Source organism: Ovis canadensis, chromosome 7 (genome assembly GCF_042477335.2).
Source record: "Ovis canadensis isolate MfBH-ARS-UI-01 breed Bighorn chromosome 7, ARS-UI_OviCan_v2, whole genome shotgun sequence".
Taxonomy (NCBI): domain Eukaryota; kingdom Metazoa; phylum Chordata; class Mammalia; order Artiodactyla; family Bovidae; genus Ovis; species Ovis canadensis.
Genome location: NC_091251.1, coordinates 77,880,852 through 77,897,940, shown reverse-complemented (window position 1 = coordinate 77,897,940; position 17,089 = coordinate 77,880,852). Strand labels below are relative to the sequence as shown.

At 40.4% G+C, this 17,089-nt stretch overlaps 1 protein-coding gene across 2 annotated transcripts; it reads right to left on the bottom strand.

The window, feature by feature from the left end:
* Positions 1–346: 346 nt before the first annotated feature.
* On the bottom strand, positions 347–14,246 carry MAPK1IP1L (mitogen-activated protein kinase 1 interacting protein 1 like). 2 transcript variants are annotated; one of them, XM_069596680.1, is made up of 5 exons: positions 14,037–14,213; positions 12,643–12,730; positions 7,087–7,108; positions 5,717–6,409; positions 347–4,753 (listed from the first exon to the last, which is right to left on the bottom strand). In XM_069596680.1, exons 3-5 carry the CDS (start codon positions 7,102–7,104, stop codon positions 4,742–4,744), a joined length of 723 nt encoding a protein of 240 aa, XP_069452781.1. In that variant the 5' UTR covers positions 7,105–7,108; positions 12,643–12,730; positions 14,037–14,213; the 3' UTR covers positions 347–4,741. The 2 variants fall into 2 exon arrangements, with proteins under 2 accessions (XP_069452781.1, XP_069452780.1); XM_069596679.1 differs by lacking the exon at positions 12,643–12,730 and having other exon boundaries at positions 14,037–14,246.
* Positions 14,247–17,089: the final 2,843 nt, after the last annotated feature.

Genomic DNA, 17,089 nt, shown 5'->3' with positions numbered 1-17,089 from the left:
AGCAGGGGCAGATAGGGAAGGCTCCCTGATTTCATGTGCACAGATAACCTGGTTACAAAGAATAGGCCAGCCTTAAAGGGAGAAGAGGGGATCCTCACCAGGGACACTGCGTGGCTGAAAGATGGGTTTGTGGAGGAGGCATGTTCCCAGGCAGCCTTAGTGAATGCAGGTCACATGAAGGGGCGGCTGTCCCCTCAGGCTGTTTTTCTTTCTTTATGACAACAAATTTGTAGTTAATTAGGCTCTGGACTTTTTCTGGGAAGCCCAGAATTGGCCCTAAAGATTAAAATAAGTGAAAAAAACTGCAAAACCATGAAAATACATTAAAAAAAAAAGTTTTCAGGTATAATACACAAAAGCAAACAAGTTTATCTTAAAAAATATCAAGTATCACATCCATATACTATCCCTAATTATAATTACGTCTTAAAGCAACATTTGTCTTTGTTTACAAATACAGCAGCAGGTGATAAAACCTAACATCTCCAACGGATTGCTTACAGTTTATAATACAAACAAATGTATATGTGGCAAATCACATTTTAGGCAGTTTAACTTAAAATGCATAGACAATTACATACATTAAATTTGTCATTATTAAATCAATGAAAAAATTACAATATCAAGGAAAAAATACAAAACCTTTATAGAGCACACATAAGAAGTCAAGTTTACTGAATGGCAACAAATCGGGATCTGCTGATCAGTGGCAGGCAGTGAAAGTGCCTTTATCCAGGGGAAAACTGAAGAGGCAAAACATCCTGTTACTCTGTGTGCTTGAATAGTTCCATCAACAAACACTACAGTCTTGAAAAGCATTTTCTTACTTAAAAAAAGAAAAAAGGTATTCCATACTTTGTTCTTTAAATGCCCAAAGGCTAGTCCAAAACTTCCACCAGCAGGAATACTAAAATGTTTATCCAGGGAACTAATACTGGGTGTACCCATCAAATCTGTAATGCCTGCCCCTACCTAGGCTGTAAGCCTCTGAAGGGCATCCTCTTCATCTCTGTATCTCTGGCTCTGACAAAAGCACCTGGATTATGGACATTTAAGTGTCTGCTGAATGAATGCAGTCTTCAGAGGCTTTCTATTGCCAGAAGCTTGCATGGCCATTTCTTTAATACCAATTATTTTATTGGCAATTTTTGTTTTACCTGGCAGAATTCTGAAATTAAAAAGAACAGTGCCTGTCCTCAACACTAAATATTGCTCTATTAAGATAAAATTATAGTCTTCCCTGAAAGCCACCCACCACTTTCTATGCATAGTACAGTGGATCAGTGTGATCCATCTGAATTAAGCCTTATGCTTTTCAAAAACCTGAACACTTGAAGGTCTGTGCTTAGGTTTAATTTCCAAGGTTTATAAACCAGGCATTTTATAAATCTAGCACTATTCAGGGTGAGAAAGGAAGACACTGGCACGAATCTCCTCGAAGTGTAGGCAACTGACTGATTTGCAAGCTAGGCACAGTATTTTAACTCAAACTCTTGAGTAGAGCTATGCTGATAGACACAAAGTTCCAAAAGTTGTACATCTCAGTACAAAAGGTAGTACTAATAACTGTGAGGTAAAAATATCAGGGGCAAAATCGACTCGTCTCCTAGAAAATATTCCAATATCCCACTGTAGCGGTGTGACAGACCACCCCCTTTCTTCTCTGCCCCTTTATTATTCTCTGTCCATGGAATTCTCCAGGTAGGAATAATGGAATGGGTAGCCATTCCCTTTTCCAGGGGATCTTCCTGACCCAGGGATCGAATCTGAGTCTCCTGCATTGCAGGCTGAGCAATTACTGTCTGTCCATTACTGTCTGAGCCACCCTTATTATTCTCTACTGAAAATTGTAAGCAATAAAACTAACAAAGGAAGGAGGCCCTTTAGTAATTAAAAAATGCACTTATTCCTGAATAATCTATATTACTTTACAGAAAACAGGGCTATGCAGTCAGAGCTGTAAACAGCTATCTTCAAAAGCATTAGGCCAAGTCTAGTAAGACAAGCCAAGGCATTGTAAGCACTTCTTTAAGGAGCCTTGATTTTTGAGGACTGTGTGTATGAGAGGACCCAAGGTCTGTATTTGAATTTCTGCCACCTTTAGGCTCAACAATTTGAAAACCTAAGATCCTAACTCCAGACATACTATTCCTCAACACATCTCAACTATCTCCATCAAATTTATCTTAAAGTTTCTGCTCTGAAAGTCCAAATGCCAGTATACTTACTGCATACCCGCTTAAGGCCAAACATACTTTCTAACAAGTAGCCTGTTCCACAAACCAATCTCAGCCTAGCATAATTTGTTTTAAAATATTCCCTAGTAAAGACAAAAAACCTTAGATGCTTTCTTCCATTTTGCCCTTGAAACAACTTCTGCTTTTAACTCCACCCTGAACCCCAAAATACCTGCTGGCCCAGAGTACGTTTAAGAATTGAGATGTCCCTCCCCCAAGTAGAGAAATTCTACTTCCTTCAATTTTGATTCATTAAAAAAATTTTCCGGTATCAGTTGGAAAACCCTTAAAAAGCCAAGTATCAGTTGGAAAACCCTTAAAAAGCCAATTTTAAAATGGCAGTCTAGGGCACGCTGGGCAGTGTGGGTCGCAGCAGTTAATATAAGGGGTAGAAGTTCCAAATCTTGTATTCATGGCCCTTCCAATCCTTTAGCATAAGATTTTCTCTCATAATAATATGATTCCACAATTAAGATTCCCAAACTTGCTACCTCTTCTTCTTGTAGTCAAACATCATCCTCTCTAGTGTTAAATATTTTATCTAAAGCCAGAGCTGTCAACTTATCCCAAGGTAGGACAATGAAAATAAGCAAAAGGAGAGAGATCTTTGTTGCCATCTCACTTTTCCTATCATCCTTCCCAAATTAGCTAATATTATGATATTAACTGATAATTTAAGCTATGATACCTTCTAAGGCTACTGCCTTACAAGTTGAAGGCTAGAACAGATTTCAAGAGTACTGTAGATAGCTGCCACTTGTCCCTGCAAAGAAGTGAAAGAAAAAGATTGTGCCACTATGAAAAAGCTAACATTCCCCAGTCTGAAAATACCTAAACAAATTAGTTTCAATTCTGAAAGCTTGAATCTATCATTTACTTAAGGGAGGCCTAAATACTGAATGTTACTCTAGAAAGTTGACCATCTTGCTTTCTTAAAAGGAGGTAGCTAACAAACCATTAAACTGGCAGCATTTGGCATTCTTGACATTTTAACTATAAGAGAGATAAAACCACCAAATATTTTCTTTCTAAGCAAAAGTAAGAGCTCCTGCATAAATCTCTCATATATTGGTCAAGAAAGTCACAAATACATTTTAGTAACCTAATGGATACATTCAAAATTTCAAAATGTTATTGACAAGTAACATGGTCAGTTCTATCCCAAATCTAAAAATATGATTTAAAGATAAGGTGCCAAAAAGCTATTTTGAAGGTTACAAACACCACTTATTTTTAAGTAACACAGTCACACTACTTTAAACTCAATTGTAGAGATCTATACTTTATGATTATGCTCAGTGTTAGAGCTAGAGAATAATTTTTGGGTGGCACTCATTCTTCTACCTATTTACCTGTCTTACTGTCAACAAATACAGAACTGTTAACCTTAAGCACTTTACAAACAGATCCAGGAAAACTATGGGAGACACAATGACATAGCTTAACCAGACTCTGCAAGACATTACCATATTTCGATCACACTTCTACAAAGAACAGTCATGTCTGTATGACTGAGGTTCTCTAAACATAACTTCTGTGTTTGTGACAGACCCCTAGAGGGGGCCAGTTTTCAGTATCAGGGAGGAATTACGGGATGTGCCCCTTCTAAAAAATTGAGGGAAAGGGGACTACAGGAAGGGCCCTGTAGAAGAGTGTTTTGTGGGAATGCAAATTACTTATTACTATGAAGTAGTTCCCAGGGTCTCCTCCAATTTGAGGTTCCAGACAAACGAGAGAATTATTTCCTCCTTGAGCTCTTCCCAAAGCAATATGGACAGTTCAGTCTATTCTAAAACAATACAAAGAGATCACCAATTCTCTAAGAATATAATTTACATTTACATGTCGGCCTGCATTAAAAAGAAACAAGTTTCCACAAAGGGCATATTTTAGCACTGCATGGCCCATCTGGCTAAAAATAAGACTTATCAGTGGAACTAAAAACGAAGGAAAAGTTTTCACTAAAAGCTCAAGGATAAAAATGAACTCAACATCTGACAGTAATCACCAACAGTTTTAAAATGTATATCCAAATTTTAACCTCAGAAGGACCAGGTTTATTTATCCTGTAGAGAGAACAGCTCAAGATGTTGAGAAGTATCATTTGTTTAAATTATGACAATGGGATTGTTTTCAAAGTGTGTTTATTTGGGGGAAAAAGTGATTATATAAGTGTTTAGTTTCATAATTTAAACAAATTGAAAAGTCTGTTTTAAACAAATTGTAGCAAAGAGCTATTCAATATACGTAATTATTTAACTTTCCATAAAAACCAAATAAAAATCACATTTGAATGATTTCTGTTTACATTTTTATCTGATTGTATCCATCAGATGTACTATACATCCAAGCACAAGAGGCAGACATCTTCTGAGAGGTGCAAGAGTTGTTCTTTCATGAATGCCCTCTAAGAATAGGGAAACAGCAATTTTTATATATGCATTCAAGTGCATATATCTATGTACTTCAAAAAGCAAAGCGTCATCTCTTCATCCATTGTTAACTTAATGGTAAGACTGCAATAGAAAAAAGAAAAAGTAAACTTCTATATTTTGTACATGGAGTTTATTAACTCCTTGCTGTGACTTAAACTTATTGCTTAATAAATCCAAACAGCAAATCATCACTTATTCTGGCATACACTTTACTAAAATATTTAAAACCATATATATATGGCAAAAAGTTACATTAATTAAAAGTTTCAGGGACACTTTATTAAGATTAATTGGTTGTGATTAATCTGGTTGGAGATCTGATTAGTCCTTTTAAGAATAAACAGATTTTCTTTTCCCCTGTGGAGAATGTGACTTGGCTCAATTCATAGGGGAACATGGTGCTTTTCTACTTGGTCATATGCCCAAGACAGGTCCTCAACTAAGATGTCAACCCTACTCCAGCTTGGCTGACAGTAGAGCACACAGCATTACATATAATTGGCAATGCAGAAGCGTGGGATAATCTTGAGCTCAGTACTGTGAAGGGTCTAACATAACCCTGGCTGAGAAACACGACAGCTGCGTGAACGATGGGCAACGTTACACATTCATGGCTCTGGATTCTCTAAAAATCTACCTCTATATCTAGCCAGACTGCGAGAGATGACTTCCATTGAACTTTGTGCTTTGGTTTGATGCTATCAAAACACTACTGAGAGAAGTTAAAAAAAAAAAAAAGTCCAATGAAACACATCTCTGAGTTTACCTCAAGAATGCTGTTGAGGATACCGCTTACTACATTACAAATCCTTTGAGGGATATCTGAGCAATTTCTGTATTTTTAATACCAGGAATACCTGTGCTTTCATCCTTTTAAATGCTTTATCTAAATTTGTCTGAAGGTTGAAATTTACTTATTTTATATACACACCCCTTAAAAAAAAAAAAGGGTTTAAAAGCTTTCTAATTGTCCATCCAAAACTGGAGACAGTTTTTCAGCTTATAGGACTATTACTGCATGTTAATAACAAATTAAACACTCACATGGGGGCCACCAGGCATCGGTGGAGCACCAGAAGGTCCTGAAGGCACTTGAAAAGGATTATTGGGAGTGGGATACAGTCCTGGTGTGGGATACGATCCTGCAGGGGCAGGATACGGCGCTGGTGGTCCCCAGGCTCCTGGTGGCACAGTGCCCCATGGAACAGGTGGGGCCGCCCCTGGTGCCTGGGGAGGAGGAGGAGCGGGGTATGGCCCTGGAGACGGATATGGCATATTGGGGGTGGGATACTGCCCTCCCATTCCTGGTGCCCAGGGTCCCGAAGACATGGATCCCCATGGACCTAAAGGACCAGCTGCAGTTGGATCTGTGGGTGCACCATATGGTCTTGGAAGCTCAGGAAAGGGCATATTTGGTGTAGGATATGGCCCAGTGGGGCCAGGGCCTGGATAAGGACCCCCAGGTGGGGGGCACGAGGGTCCAGAAGGAGGAAAGGGAGCCGGGGGTCCCGGAGGCGGTCCGGTGGGAGGCACGGAGGGGTACATCCCTGTTGGCGTTGGTCCAAAAGGCACGGGGGAGGGTGTTGCACTTGGCGGGAGTCCAGATGGCACGGCAGGTGGAGCACTTGGGTTATTCCAGGGGTTGGAACCTGGCCAGCCTTGAGGAGGTTGGCCGGGTTTTGTATTGCTCACAGCAGAGGTTTTGGCAGGGGAGTTTTCAGGTAGCGCATCTGCCAACTGGAATACAAAACAAGCATGTCTTATTGATCTTATTCAGGGACAGGCAATGCCATACACGATTATCAACCTATGAAGGATGGTAAGCTATCAGGTCAGGAATTCTTCAAAAGCCAAGCTGTTCCGTTTAAAACCACTTCGTTTAATACAAAATTTAGGAGTTTCCTTGAATATCAGCTTTACAATGCAAATTCCTCAGAGAAGCTCAAGTTTCTAAATACAACTGATCAACACAGTATGAACTGAATCCTGGCTTTTCCTCAAACAAGTGACATACCTTCTCTGAGCTTTGGTTTCCTCATTTTCAAAACAACAGTTTAGGGTTAACCTGAGGCCTAAATGAGATAACTCACTCAATGCACTTAACACAGTGCCTGGTACACAATTATCAATAAATGTTGGCTATAATTAACACTATCCGGTTAAAAGAAAACAGAAGTAAGCCTTTAAAAAATTATACTTAAAGATTCATCAAGAAATAAATACTACAGAATGCATTTTCAAATATTATAGCTAAATAAAGACAAATCATCCATCAAAATCACATGCTAAAAAAAAAAAAAAAGAAGAATCACAAAAAGCATTTCTTTTAAATTGGAAGACTTCGGGCCCACAGTTAGGACCATGTCTTTTTTCAAGAGCCAAAAAACTTATGAAGAATAAATGCATCAACTTACCGAAAATTCATCAGACATTTTCCTAAAAACAAAACCAAAACAAAACAAAAAAAGAAGGAATATTTCAAAACCAGTTTATTATATTTTATATTCTTTAAGGAATTATGCATATTATTTTATTTAAATGGAATCTTAATAATTTGTAAAATGACTTTCTTCATGTAGGAAAAATCTCCAAAATAGTTCATACACCTTGATAAACTTCATCCCTTTTTACTGGCTATACAGTATATAAAAGTGATCCATAATTTACTTTGTACTCTCAAGTTGGTGGCTGTTTAGGCTGTTGCATTCTGAGTTTTTTAAAATGACGACACTGTGAACATCTCTAAACACCTATCTTTTTGAGTCTATTATGAGGAAAAAGCACTAGAAGTGAAATACACAGTCAACAGGTAAGGTCATTTAAAATCCATCTCAAAAAGGCCATCCCAATTTACACTACCTTTTTAAAGCTCCTCTTCACCACTGGATGTTACTAAATTTATACATCATTTTCAATGACAGGTTAAAGATTGGCATCTTGTTTTAACTTACATATGATTATTAATTAAGTGGAAAGTAGAGCATTATTTAAATTTAATACCCCATTTAGACTTCTTTTTCTGTGAATATGCTTGGACCACTTTCTACTCATGCTATTTCCCAATCTATTCTAAGAAAGCAATCACTTTTTAAGTTTTTGCTTGTTCCTTGATTTCATATAAACAGAATAATACAGTATGTACTTTTTTTGCATTTGATCATTTTACTAATTAGTACTACTAGTACTAGTTTGACTCAGTTGTGTCCGACTCTTTGTGACCCCATGGACTGTAGCCTACCAGGCTCCTCCCTCCATGGGATTCTCCAGGCAAGAGTACTGGAGTGGGTTGCCATTTCCTTCTCCAACTAATTAGTAGTACATCTCTCTCTCTTTTTTTTAATGCTTTGTAAGACATCAAGGGTATTAGATGACACACAAAAAATTCATCTATGCTTTCTAATAGTATTTATACAGTTTAACTTGTTTAAAAATCTTGTTTTTCTTTCAAATAATAATTACTGAGTAATCTTACTCCTTGGAAGAAAAGCTATGACCAACCTAGATAGCGTATTGAAAAGCAGAGACATTACTTTGCCAACAGAGGTCCGTCTAGTCAAGGCTATGGTTCTTCCCAGTGATCATGTATGGATGTGAGAATTGGACTGTGAAGAAAGGTGAGCGCTGAAGAATTGATGCTTTTGAACTGTGGTGTTGGAGAAGACTCTTGAGAGTCCCTTGGACTGCAAGGAGATCCAACCAGTCTATTCTAAAGATCAGCTCTGGGTGTTCTTTGAAAGAAATGATGCTAAAGCTGAAACTCCAGTACTTTGGCCACCTCATGAGAAGAGTTGACTCATTGGAAAAGACTGATGCTGGGAGGAATTGGGGGCAGGAGGAGAAGGGGACGACAGAGGATGAGATGGCTGGATGGCATCACCAACTCGATGGACACGAGTTTGAGTGAACTCCGGGAGATGGTGATGGACAGGGAGGCCTGGCGTGCTGCGATTCATGGGGTCTCAAAGAGTCAGACACGACTGAGCGAATGAACTGAACTGAATCTATCTTTTCTTAACTGATCCAACAAGCTACCTTTAACACATTCTACAGCTGCTATTGATAACAAACACTGAATATCTATCTACCATGCTAAGTGCTTTAGGTGCATAATCTCACAAATAGATGCAGATTCTATTACCACTCCCAGTTTACAGCTGGAGAAAAGGAAGCTTAGCAAGTTAACTTGTTTCAAGTCGCAGAGCTAGTGACAAACACTGAGATTCAAACCCAGGTACAGTCTGATTCCAAAACCATCAGGCCACAGAGCCTCCATCATTTCCCAAAGGTCCTGTGAACACTATTCTACTGATCCACAGTATAACATTCCATCTTATTAGGGCAGCTTTATACTTTTAAACGAATTTTATGACCTACTATTACTATTTTTTCGGGTTTTCCTGACTACTGTCATGCTTCTTTTTTCTAAGTCACTTTGTGAAACAAACAAAAAACCCCAACAGCACAACGATAAAACATAATTAAATTTACAGATTTAGGGGACATCTGATATATTTAAAATATAAAAATATTATCATTTGAGAAACAAGGTATATCATCCTGGTACCCATCACAGTCATTTATTATCACTCAATAGTTTTTTAAAATCAAGACTCATATACATTTTTTGTGAGTTAGATTTCTAAATGGTAAACTTTTTTTCATGGTTGTAAACTGGGTCTTCCATTATGTTTTCTAATTGGTTGGTTGTCCATATACGGGAAAAGCCTTTTAAATTTTAGTGTATTACTTTTGTAAGCAGTGACATTACTGAATTATTTCTGAAAGTCTCTCAGTTGAGTCTCTGGAATCTGCAGATAAAGAATTATGCCATTAGCAAAAAATAATTTTACCTTCTCTTCGCAATGTTTATACCCTTTTTCTCTTTTGCATAAGCTAGAATTTAAACAATGAAATGTTAAATAAGATAGTGCGAACACAGTAGTCTTCCCAACTCTCCTGGTAATGCTTATAATGTTTAAATATGATTCTCATTTTTAGTTTTGAGATTTTAAAAAATTACAGTAAGGAAGTTTCTATTTATGCCTATTTTTGCTAGATTTGGTCTTTTTTTTTTTTCTAACTTAAAAAAAAACCCACTGAATTTCTTCAGATTTTTTGTGCATCTAATGATTTGATCTCACAGTTTTTTTCTCTGCCCCACCAGTACACAATTCTGCCCCACCAGTACACAATATAGTTATATATATGTTGCTTAATATTGAGCCATTTACAGAGTTTTAGTTTGTGTGGTATGGTTATTATGTGGAATGATAAAATGAACAGGAAGCCTGCAGTCACAACACCTATAAATTCATAAGCACTTAATTTAATAAGCTTCATAATTCATACGATTCATTAATTCATTATTCAACAGCTCTTAAATTCACAAGATTAAAAAACACATCATGAATGTAGAGCAAATATATTTATCCATTTGTTTCCATGTTAAGGTTTTATACTAAAAAGTAACATCACACAACAGTAGATTCTTAGGACTAACACTTGAAAGAAAGTTGATCGATGCACAAGTTTCAAGTCTACCTAAGACAAACATTCTTTTCACACAAGGTGAGCCGTTTAGAAACAGAAAGTGGTTCTGTATCAAAGTTCACATTAATTCTGGAGCAAAAAACCTAACTAAGCAACCCCATTCAACTTCACCTGGTCTTACAGTTCAGGTTTTTAGAATTACTCATTTCCTTCTTAGTTTTGAAAAACTATGGTTAATTAATCATAGCATGACATTAAAATCTAACTCTGGCTTTCAAAAGTTTAAATTCAACATCAAATCCTGGGAAGATAGAGGAAATAATAAAGCCTTGACGAAAGGGATTAGAAATAGAGGTCACTTCCTGTTTTACAGCACTGCACTGTAAAGCAACTTGTTCTCCTGCCCAAACAGTATCAGTTGGAAACATTCCAATTTACTATTTGGGGAATACTTTCACCATAAACTGGTTAAAAAAATAGAGCTGGACATCAGTACTCCAATCTAGAGTACAATCCAATAGAGTGGACATCGAGTAGACTTGCAAAAAAACCCCCCAAAACAACCAACAAACCATTGGACTGCCAGGAAATCTCCCCAAACCCTAGATTTTCTCAAGGAAAAAAAAAAAAAAACCTCCAAAACATACAGATTATGCTAATTAAGATGAGTCCAATGTGATCTTGAACTACAAAAAAAAAAAGTTTATAATCAAGGAAGACTTTAATGTTTCGTTTTGGAAAAATCTAAAGCTGTCACTTCCAAAAGTTTCCATTAACACTTTATGGCAATACACATCATGTGTAAAATAAATAATTGTATTTTCTGAAGAGCAATTTTAAAACAAGAGTACATAATTTCTTTCAACTAGCACTAGAAACAAAGCATTTCTGTAACACCCATGGCCTTTAGAATAAAAATAGTAATTCAATCATGGGGGAGTTTTAAAAAGTTGAATTACTGGTGAGTATTGGACAAGGAATATTTCAAAGGGCCATCAAACTGTAGGAGTCAAAAACAGTATGGGACTACACAGTTATGAAACCTGGACACCAAATCTTTTGTCTGAATCTTTTGACAAAGACAGTTTTTAGCCAGAGACCACTTTTCTCATCAGCAAAACAGTTACAATTCCTGACTACTTCACAGATAAGTAAAATATCTAAAAATCTACAGTTATAAACAAGATATTTATTGAGTCATTAAGCAAAACCAGGATTTTTGCATTGACTTGTTTAGTATGGGGAAAGAATACTGGAAATATATTGTACTGAAAATATAAATTTTGAATGAGCATTTTTATGTGATAGTTTCTAGTATTGGCATTTATTAGCTAACACTCTGTTTTACATTTGGACAACTTAAATTGGGATCTGCATGTTTTTGAACATTTTAAATTACTTAAAAATATGTAATTAAAAAAATAACTTTTCAACAAGGTCCTGTTAGTCCTATTTTCTACACTCATATTTATTGGAACCTAAGTGCTTGGTACTGCATTGGGCCTTGGGGAAATGAATAGTCTTAGGTGGAATAAACACTTAATGGCAGTTCAGTCTGGTGGAGAACTACCATTTAAACAGTAGGCTACCTGGGGTAAGTGCAGGGCACTATGGGAGCACCCTGAAGAGCTCCTAAAGGTATCAAGGAAAGGATTATCAAGGGAGGAATCCTGAGGAGTCCTGTCTTTGCAGTGTGGGAGAACAAAAAGACCTGGGGTAGGCCCTAGGGAAAGGAGCAGTTTGTGCAAAAGCTGGGGCAGGGACATATAAGCAGATCAGATTGGCTGCAATGTAGAAAGGGGAGGAATATGAAAGCTTCAACCAGAGAGTCTCTAGACCAAAGTTTGACCATCTCAGAGATAGCTCACCTCAATGAACCTGTTACTTCAACTATAATAATGGGTCCTTAAGGTCAGGGCTAAATGGGTCAGGACTAAATGGGACTGGTAAATCAAGTGCCTATAGTAAAAGTGCCTAGAAAACATAAATAAACATATCATCTTCTCTTCCTCGGTGTACCGGCTACTGCATATGGCTACAAGCCTGGGGAGGGGGGTCGGAGGGAAGTTCAAGAAGGAGGGGACATATGTATATACCTATGGCTAGTACAGGCTGATGTATGGCAAAATCCAACACAATACTGTAAAGCAATTATCCTTCAACTAAAAAAGCATTAGAAAAATAAAGGTGTGCACACCACAAGTATTTAAAACTAGGTAATGCTGCAGTTCACTGGTGGGCTCTGGACAAGCCAAGCTGTGCCAACCCCAGAGGTGAAAGCTGACAGTAGTATCCACCTCACAGATTTGCCCTGAGACTTACACAATAAATCTCCTGGTCACCGTCTGGCACGTAGCAAAAACTCAACAGGTGTCAGTTTCTACAAATTGTTATGATAGGTTTGTAAATTTTTACCTGCAGTTCTCAATTTAGAAACTTCTAGAAATGAAAGAAGTGTTCCCGTTTGACATAAAACTTACTTGGTGGACTTCCCTGGTGGCTCAGACGGTAAAGCGTCTGTTTACAATGTGGGAGACCTGGGTTCGATCCCTGGGTCGGGAAGATCCCCTGGAGAAGGAAATGGCAACTCACTCCAGCCTGAAAATCCCACGGACAGAGGAGCCTGGCAGGCTACAGTCCATGGGGTCGCAAAGAGTCGGACACGACTGACCGACTTCACTTTTCATCGCTGCACAAATATTAATGCTGGATTGGGGACGCTGCCCCGACTCCGCTGGTGTGATCTCTCGTCTTTGCACCTTATCGTCTTTCTAAAACCTAAAGATAAAATTTTAGGATTTCTGAATTCCAAAACACACTGGTCCCAAGGATTTCAGTTAAGGGGCTGTCTCTGGGTCTCCGTTCCTCGTGGAGAGAGGAAAAGGGACATTCCAGTACACATAACTCAAGTTTCTGAAACAAACTAGCTTTGAATAGAAAGTTCAGAGACACTCGTATTGAGAAAAATGTCTATTCCTCCTGCCCGAAGACCACTTATTCCCGAACAAAGAGCTTCTGAAAGATTTCTGAAGGGTAACTTCGTCTTTAATGGAGGGTTCGTTTTCAAAACAAACTCACAGCCATGAAGTGTACGAGCGTGTATTTCTTTAGTAGCAACCCTATAAAAATGTTTTTCGTCTTCTGTCAGATGAGTATGCTTCCATGCTTCAACATTACTATCCCCATTTATTAAAAGCGCTACTCTTGGTTTTCAGAAGAAAACGGTCCAAAGCCACCAGGCGCTCCTAAATCCTAAAATAAGGGAGCACTACAGAACTCAACACTTCTCAGTTTGTCATGGATATTCATCTGAGTATCTGCTAGGAACTCCTCTAGAAAATGATGACCAAAAAAAAAAAAAAAATGATGAGCAAAACCTCATATTGCGAATAATCTTAAACTAGCGCCAAAGACTCCTACAAGAATCTTTCAGCCTTCCTCTCCCTTTCCTTAGCAATTAATGAGTAGGGGAGGGAGTCGGGGCCAAGGGGCGCTAGGCGGGTAGCCCTTCAGAGCCCAGCGAACAAAAGGAGTCCGGGATTAACCGGAGCGAACCGGCCTCCGAGCGGGTCGCGCCCGCCCGGGAAAGGGTGGGGGAGGGGCCAGGCCCGCTCCCCGCCCCGCCCCCCGAGCCAGGCCTGACGTCACCCGCCGAGAAATCCATCGGTACGACGTCACCCGCCCCCGACGCCCTCTCCTTGGGGGCCTAGCGGGCTGATTGCCCACAGCGGAGAGGAAAACCACGGGGAGAGACTCTTAGCCCCCGGCCCCCGCGAAGAGGCGTCTGAGGCACCTCCGTTACTGTCCCCGCGTCCCGCTTGGGCGGGCTCCCTCGCTCTCCTCCATGACCCCCCTAGCGCCGAGGCAGCCTCACCCGGCAAGATTCGAACTCGCAGCAAGATCTAGAAGTGGCGATGGGTCCGCGAGAACTGGGCGCTGAAGAACCGAGCGTAGCCCGACCGACGGCAGCGGAGACGGAGACGGGGGCGGCAGCAGCACCAGCAGCGCGCGGCTCCTCCTGGCGCCGGAACAGGAAGCGCCGTGCTCGGACGCGCTGCCCCCACCCGGCTCCGCCTCCCCACTGGTCGGCGGGGCCCGGCCGCGCGCGCCCTCCTCAGGGCCCCGGTGGAACTGCGGCCAGCCAGTCCACGGCTGCTCGGCTGTTTTTCTCTCGGTGGGCGGGAGGAAAGATCCCTAGTTTCCCGGAGTTCTGAGTGTCTAAAGGAAACGCCAGTGGCGGGTTGCGCTCTGGCAGCCTGGAGGAAATTGTCTCCTGGAGAGGCTTGAAAGCAAGTTCTGGATTCCCTACACTTGCGGCATTTGAGAGTTAGGCCTCGAAGCTGGCTAGATGTGAATGCCTTCTAACCCGGGGCACAGATCCGTTGGCCAAAATTGTGGAGAGCTAAAGGAAATGGCAACCCACTCCAGTACTCTTGCTTGGAGAATCCCCTGGAGGGAGGAGCCTGGTGGGCTACAGTCCATGGGGTCGCAAAAGGTCGGACACGACTGAGTGACTTTTATATATTCTATGTAAAGCAACACTGCAGAAAAGTGAAGACGTTTGCAAATGGCTTGACAAATTGATATTAACAAAAGGAATGGATATCTTTGCAGGTTTTTTCTGATCAATATTTTTTTCTCCCCGTAGTTTAGTTTTGAATAAACCTTTACCTATCTACTCTGTGACAGACCCCAAAGGGGTCTGACCGCAGCGGTCAGGGAATGTGCTAGCTAACAATGAAGATGTCATAATTACGTGTTGTGCAAAATATACATATATAACACGTACACATGTTTTAGTGTAAAAATTAAAACGTATGCAGTATTATTAGATTTTATTTTCACTTGCTGTTAGTGGATTGGAGGGTGGACGTTTTACTATTAGCTTCTTAAACGAAGACTTATGTGGGTTTATTCCACAGCACACGTAATTCCCATACTGAAAAATGAGCGATAGAGAAACTTCGAACACCTAAGCCTGGGGAAAGTGAGAGAGGAGAGTGAAAAATTTGTCCTAAAGCTCAACGTTCAGAAAACTAAGATCATGGCATCTGGTCCCATCAATTCATGGCAAATAGATGGGGAAACAGTGGCAGACGTTTGTTTTTTTCTTTTTGGCTCCAAAATCACTGTAGATGGTGACTGCAGCCCTGAGATTAAAAGACGCTTACTCCTTGGAAGCAGTTATGACCAACCTAGACAGCATATTGGAGAAGGCAATGGCACCCCACTCCTGTACTTTTGCCTGGAAAACCCCTGGCCGGAGGAGCCTGGAAGGCTGCAGTCCATGGGGTCGCTGAGGGTCAGACACAACTGAGCGACTTCAGTTTCACTTTTCACTTTCATGCATTGGAGAAGGAAATGGCAACCCACTCCAGTACTCTAGCCTGGAGAATCCCAGGGACGGGGGAGCCTGGTGAGCGACTTAGCAGCAGCAGACAGCATATTAAAAAGCAGAGACATTACATTGCCAACAAAGGTCTGTCTAGTCAAGACTATGGTTTTTCCAGTAGTCATATATGGATGAGTTGGACTGTAAAGAAAGCTGAGCACAGAATTCATGCTTATGAACTGTGGTGTTGGAGAAGATTCTTGAGAGTCCCTTGGAGACTCAAGAGCAAGGAGATCAAACCAGTCAATCCTAAAGGAGATCAGTCCTGGGTGTTCACTGTAAGGACTGATGTTGAAGTTGAAATGCTAATACTTTGGCCATCTGATATGAAGAACTGTTTCATTTGAAAAGATCCTGATGCTAGGAAAGATTGAGGGCAGGAGGAGAAGGGGACAACAGAGGATGGGATGGTTGGATGTCATCACCGACTCAATGGACATGAGTATGGGTAAACTCCAGGAGTTGGTGATGGACAGGGACGCCTGGCGTGCTGCAGTCCATGGGGACGCAGAGTTGGACATGACTTGAGTGACTGAACTGAACTTAAGCCTGGGGAAGACACGTCTTTGGATAGGGGCAGTGGTCTATGGAAAAGGATACTAGTGTGACTTACTTGATCCTCATAGGAGGCTGCAAATCAGCAGCGCCCTGTGAAGCCATAGGAATTCAGAAGGAACCCTAAGTCAGCAAGAGTGCTAAAATAAGTTTTTGATATTTTGCTTATCATAGGGGTCATTGTGCATTAATACTGAATTTTAAAGTCACACCAAGTTATTTTCATTACTGGGTTTATGGTAAAAAAAAAAAAAAATTATGCCCACATTTAAGTGCCTCACTCTAGTCCTGACCATGAGTGACCAACAGCCTTCAGCTCTTCCCATAATCCCAGTCAATAATTGAGCACAGTGGGAACTATCAAATTAGCCCATTCCTGTCCCATGTGGGCTCCAACAGGCAACCTGTTGGGAACTAAATCCACAGCCTGGCCTTTTCAGAACTGCACTGCCCACCCTACCCAGTGCTTCCTTCAACTTCTTTTACAGATGTCAGACCTGCAATGTGCTATAGAGACTTCACCACCTTTCCCTGCTTTCTTTCTTATTGTGTGTGTAACCAACCTAGATAGCATATTCAAAAGCAGAGACATTACTTTGCCAACAAAGGTCCATCTAGTCAAGGCTATGGTTTTTCCTGTGGTCATGTATGGTTGTGAGAGTTGGACTGTGAAGAAGGCTGAGCGCCAAAGAATTGATGCTTTTGAACTGTGGTGTTGGAGAAGACTCTTGAGAGTCCCTTGGACTGCAAGGAGATCCAACCAGTCCATTCTGAAGGAGATCAGCCCTGGGATTTCTTTGGAAGGAATGATGCTAAAGGTGAAACTCCAGTACTTTGACCATCTCATGCAAAGAGTTGACTCTTTGGAAAAGACTGATGCTGGGAGGAATTGGGGGCAGGAGAAGGAGATGACAGAGGATGAGATGCCTGGATGGCATCACTGACTCGATGGACGTGAGTCTGAGTGAACTCTGGGAGAT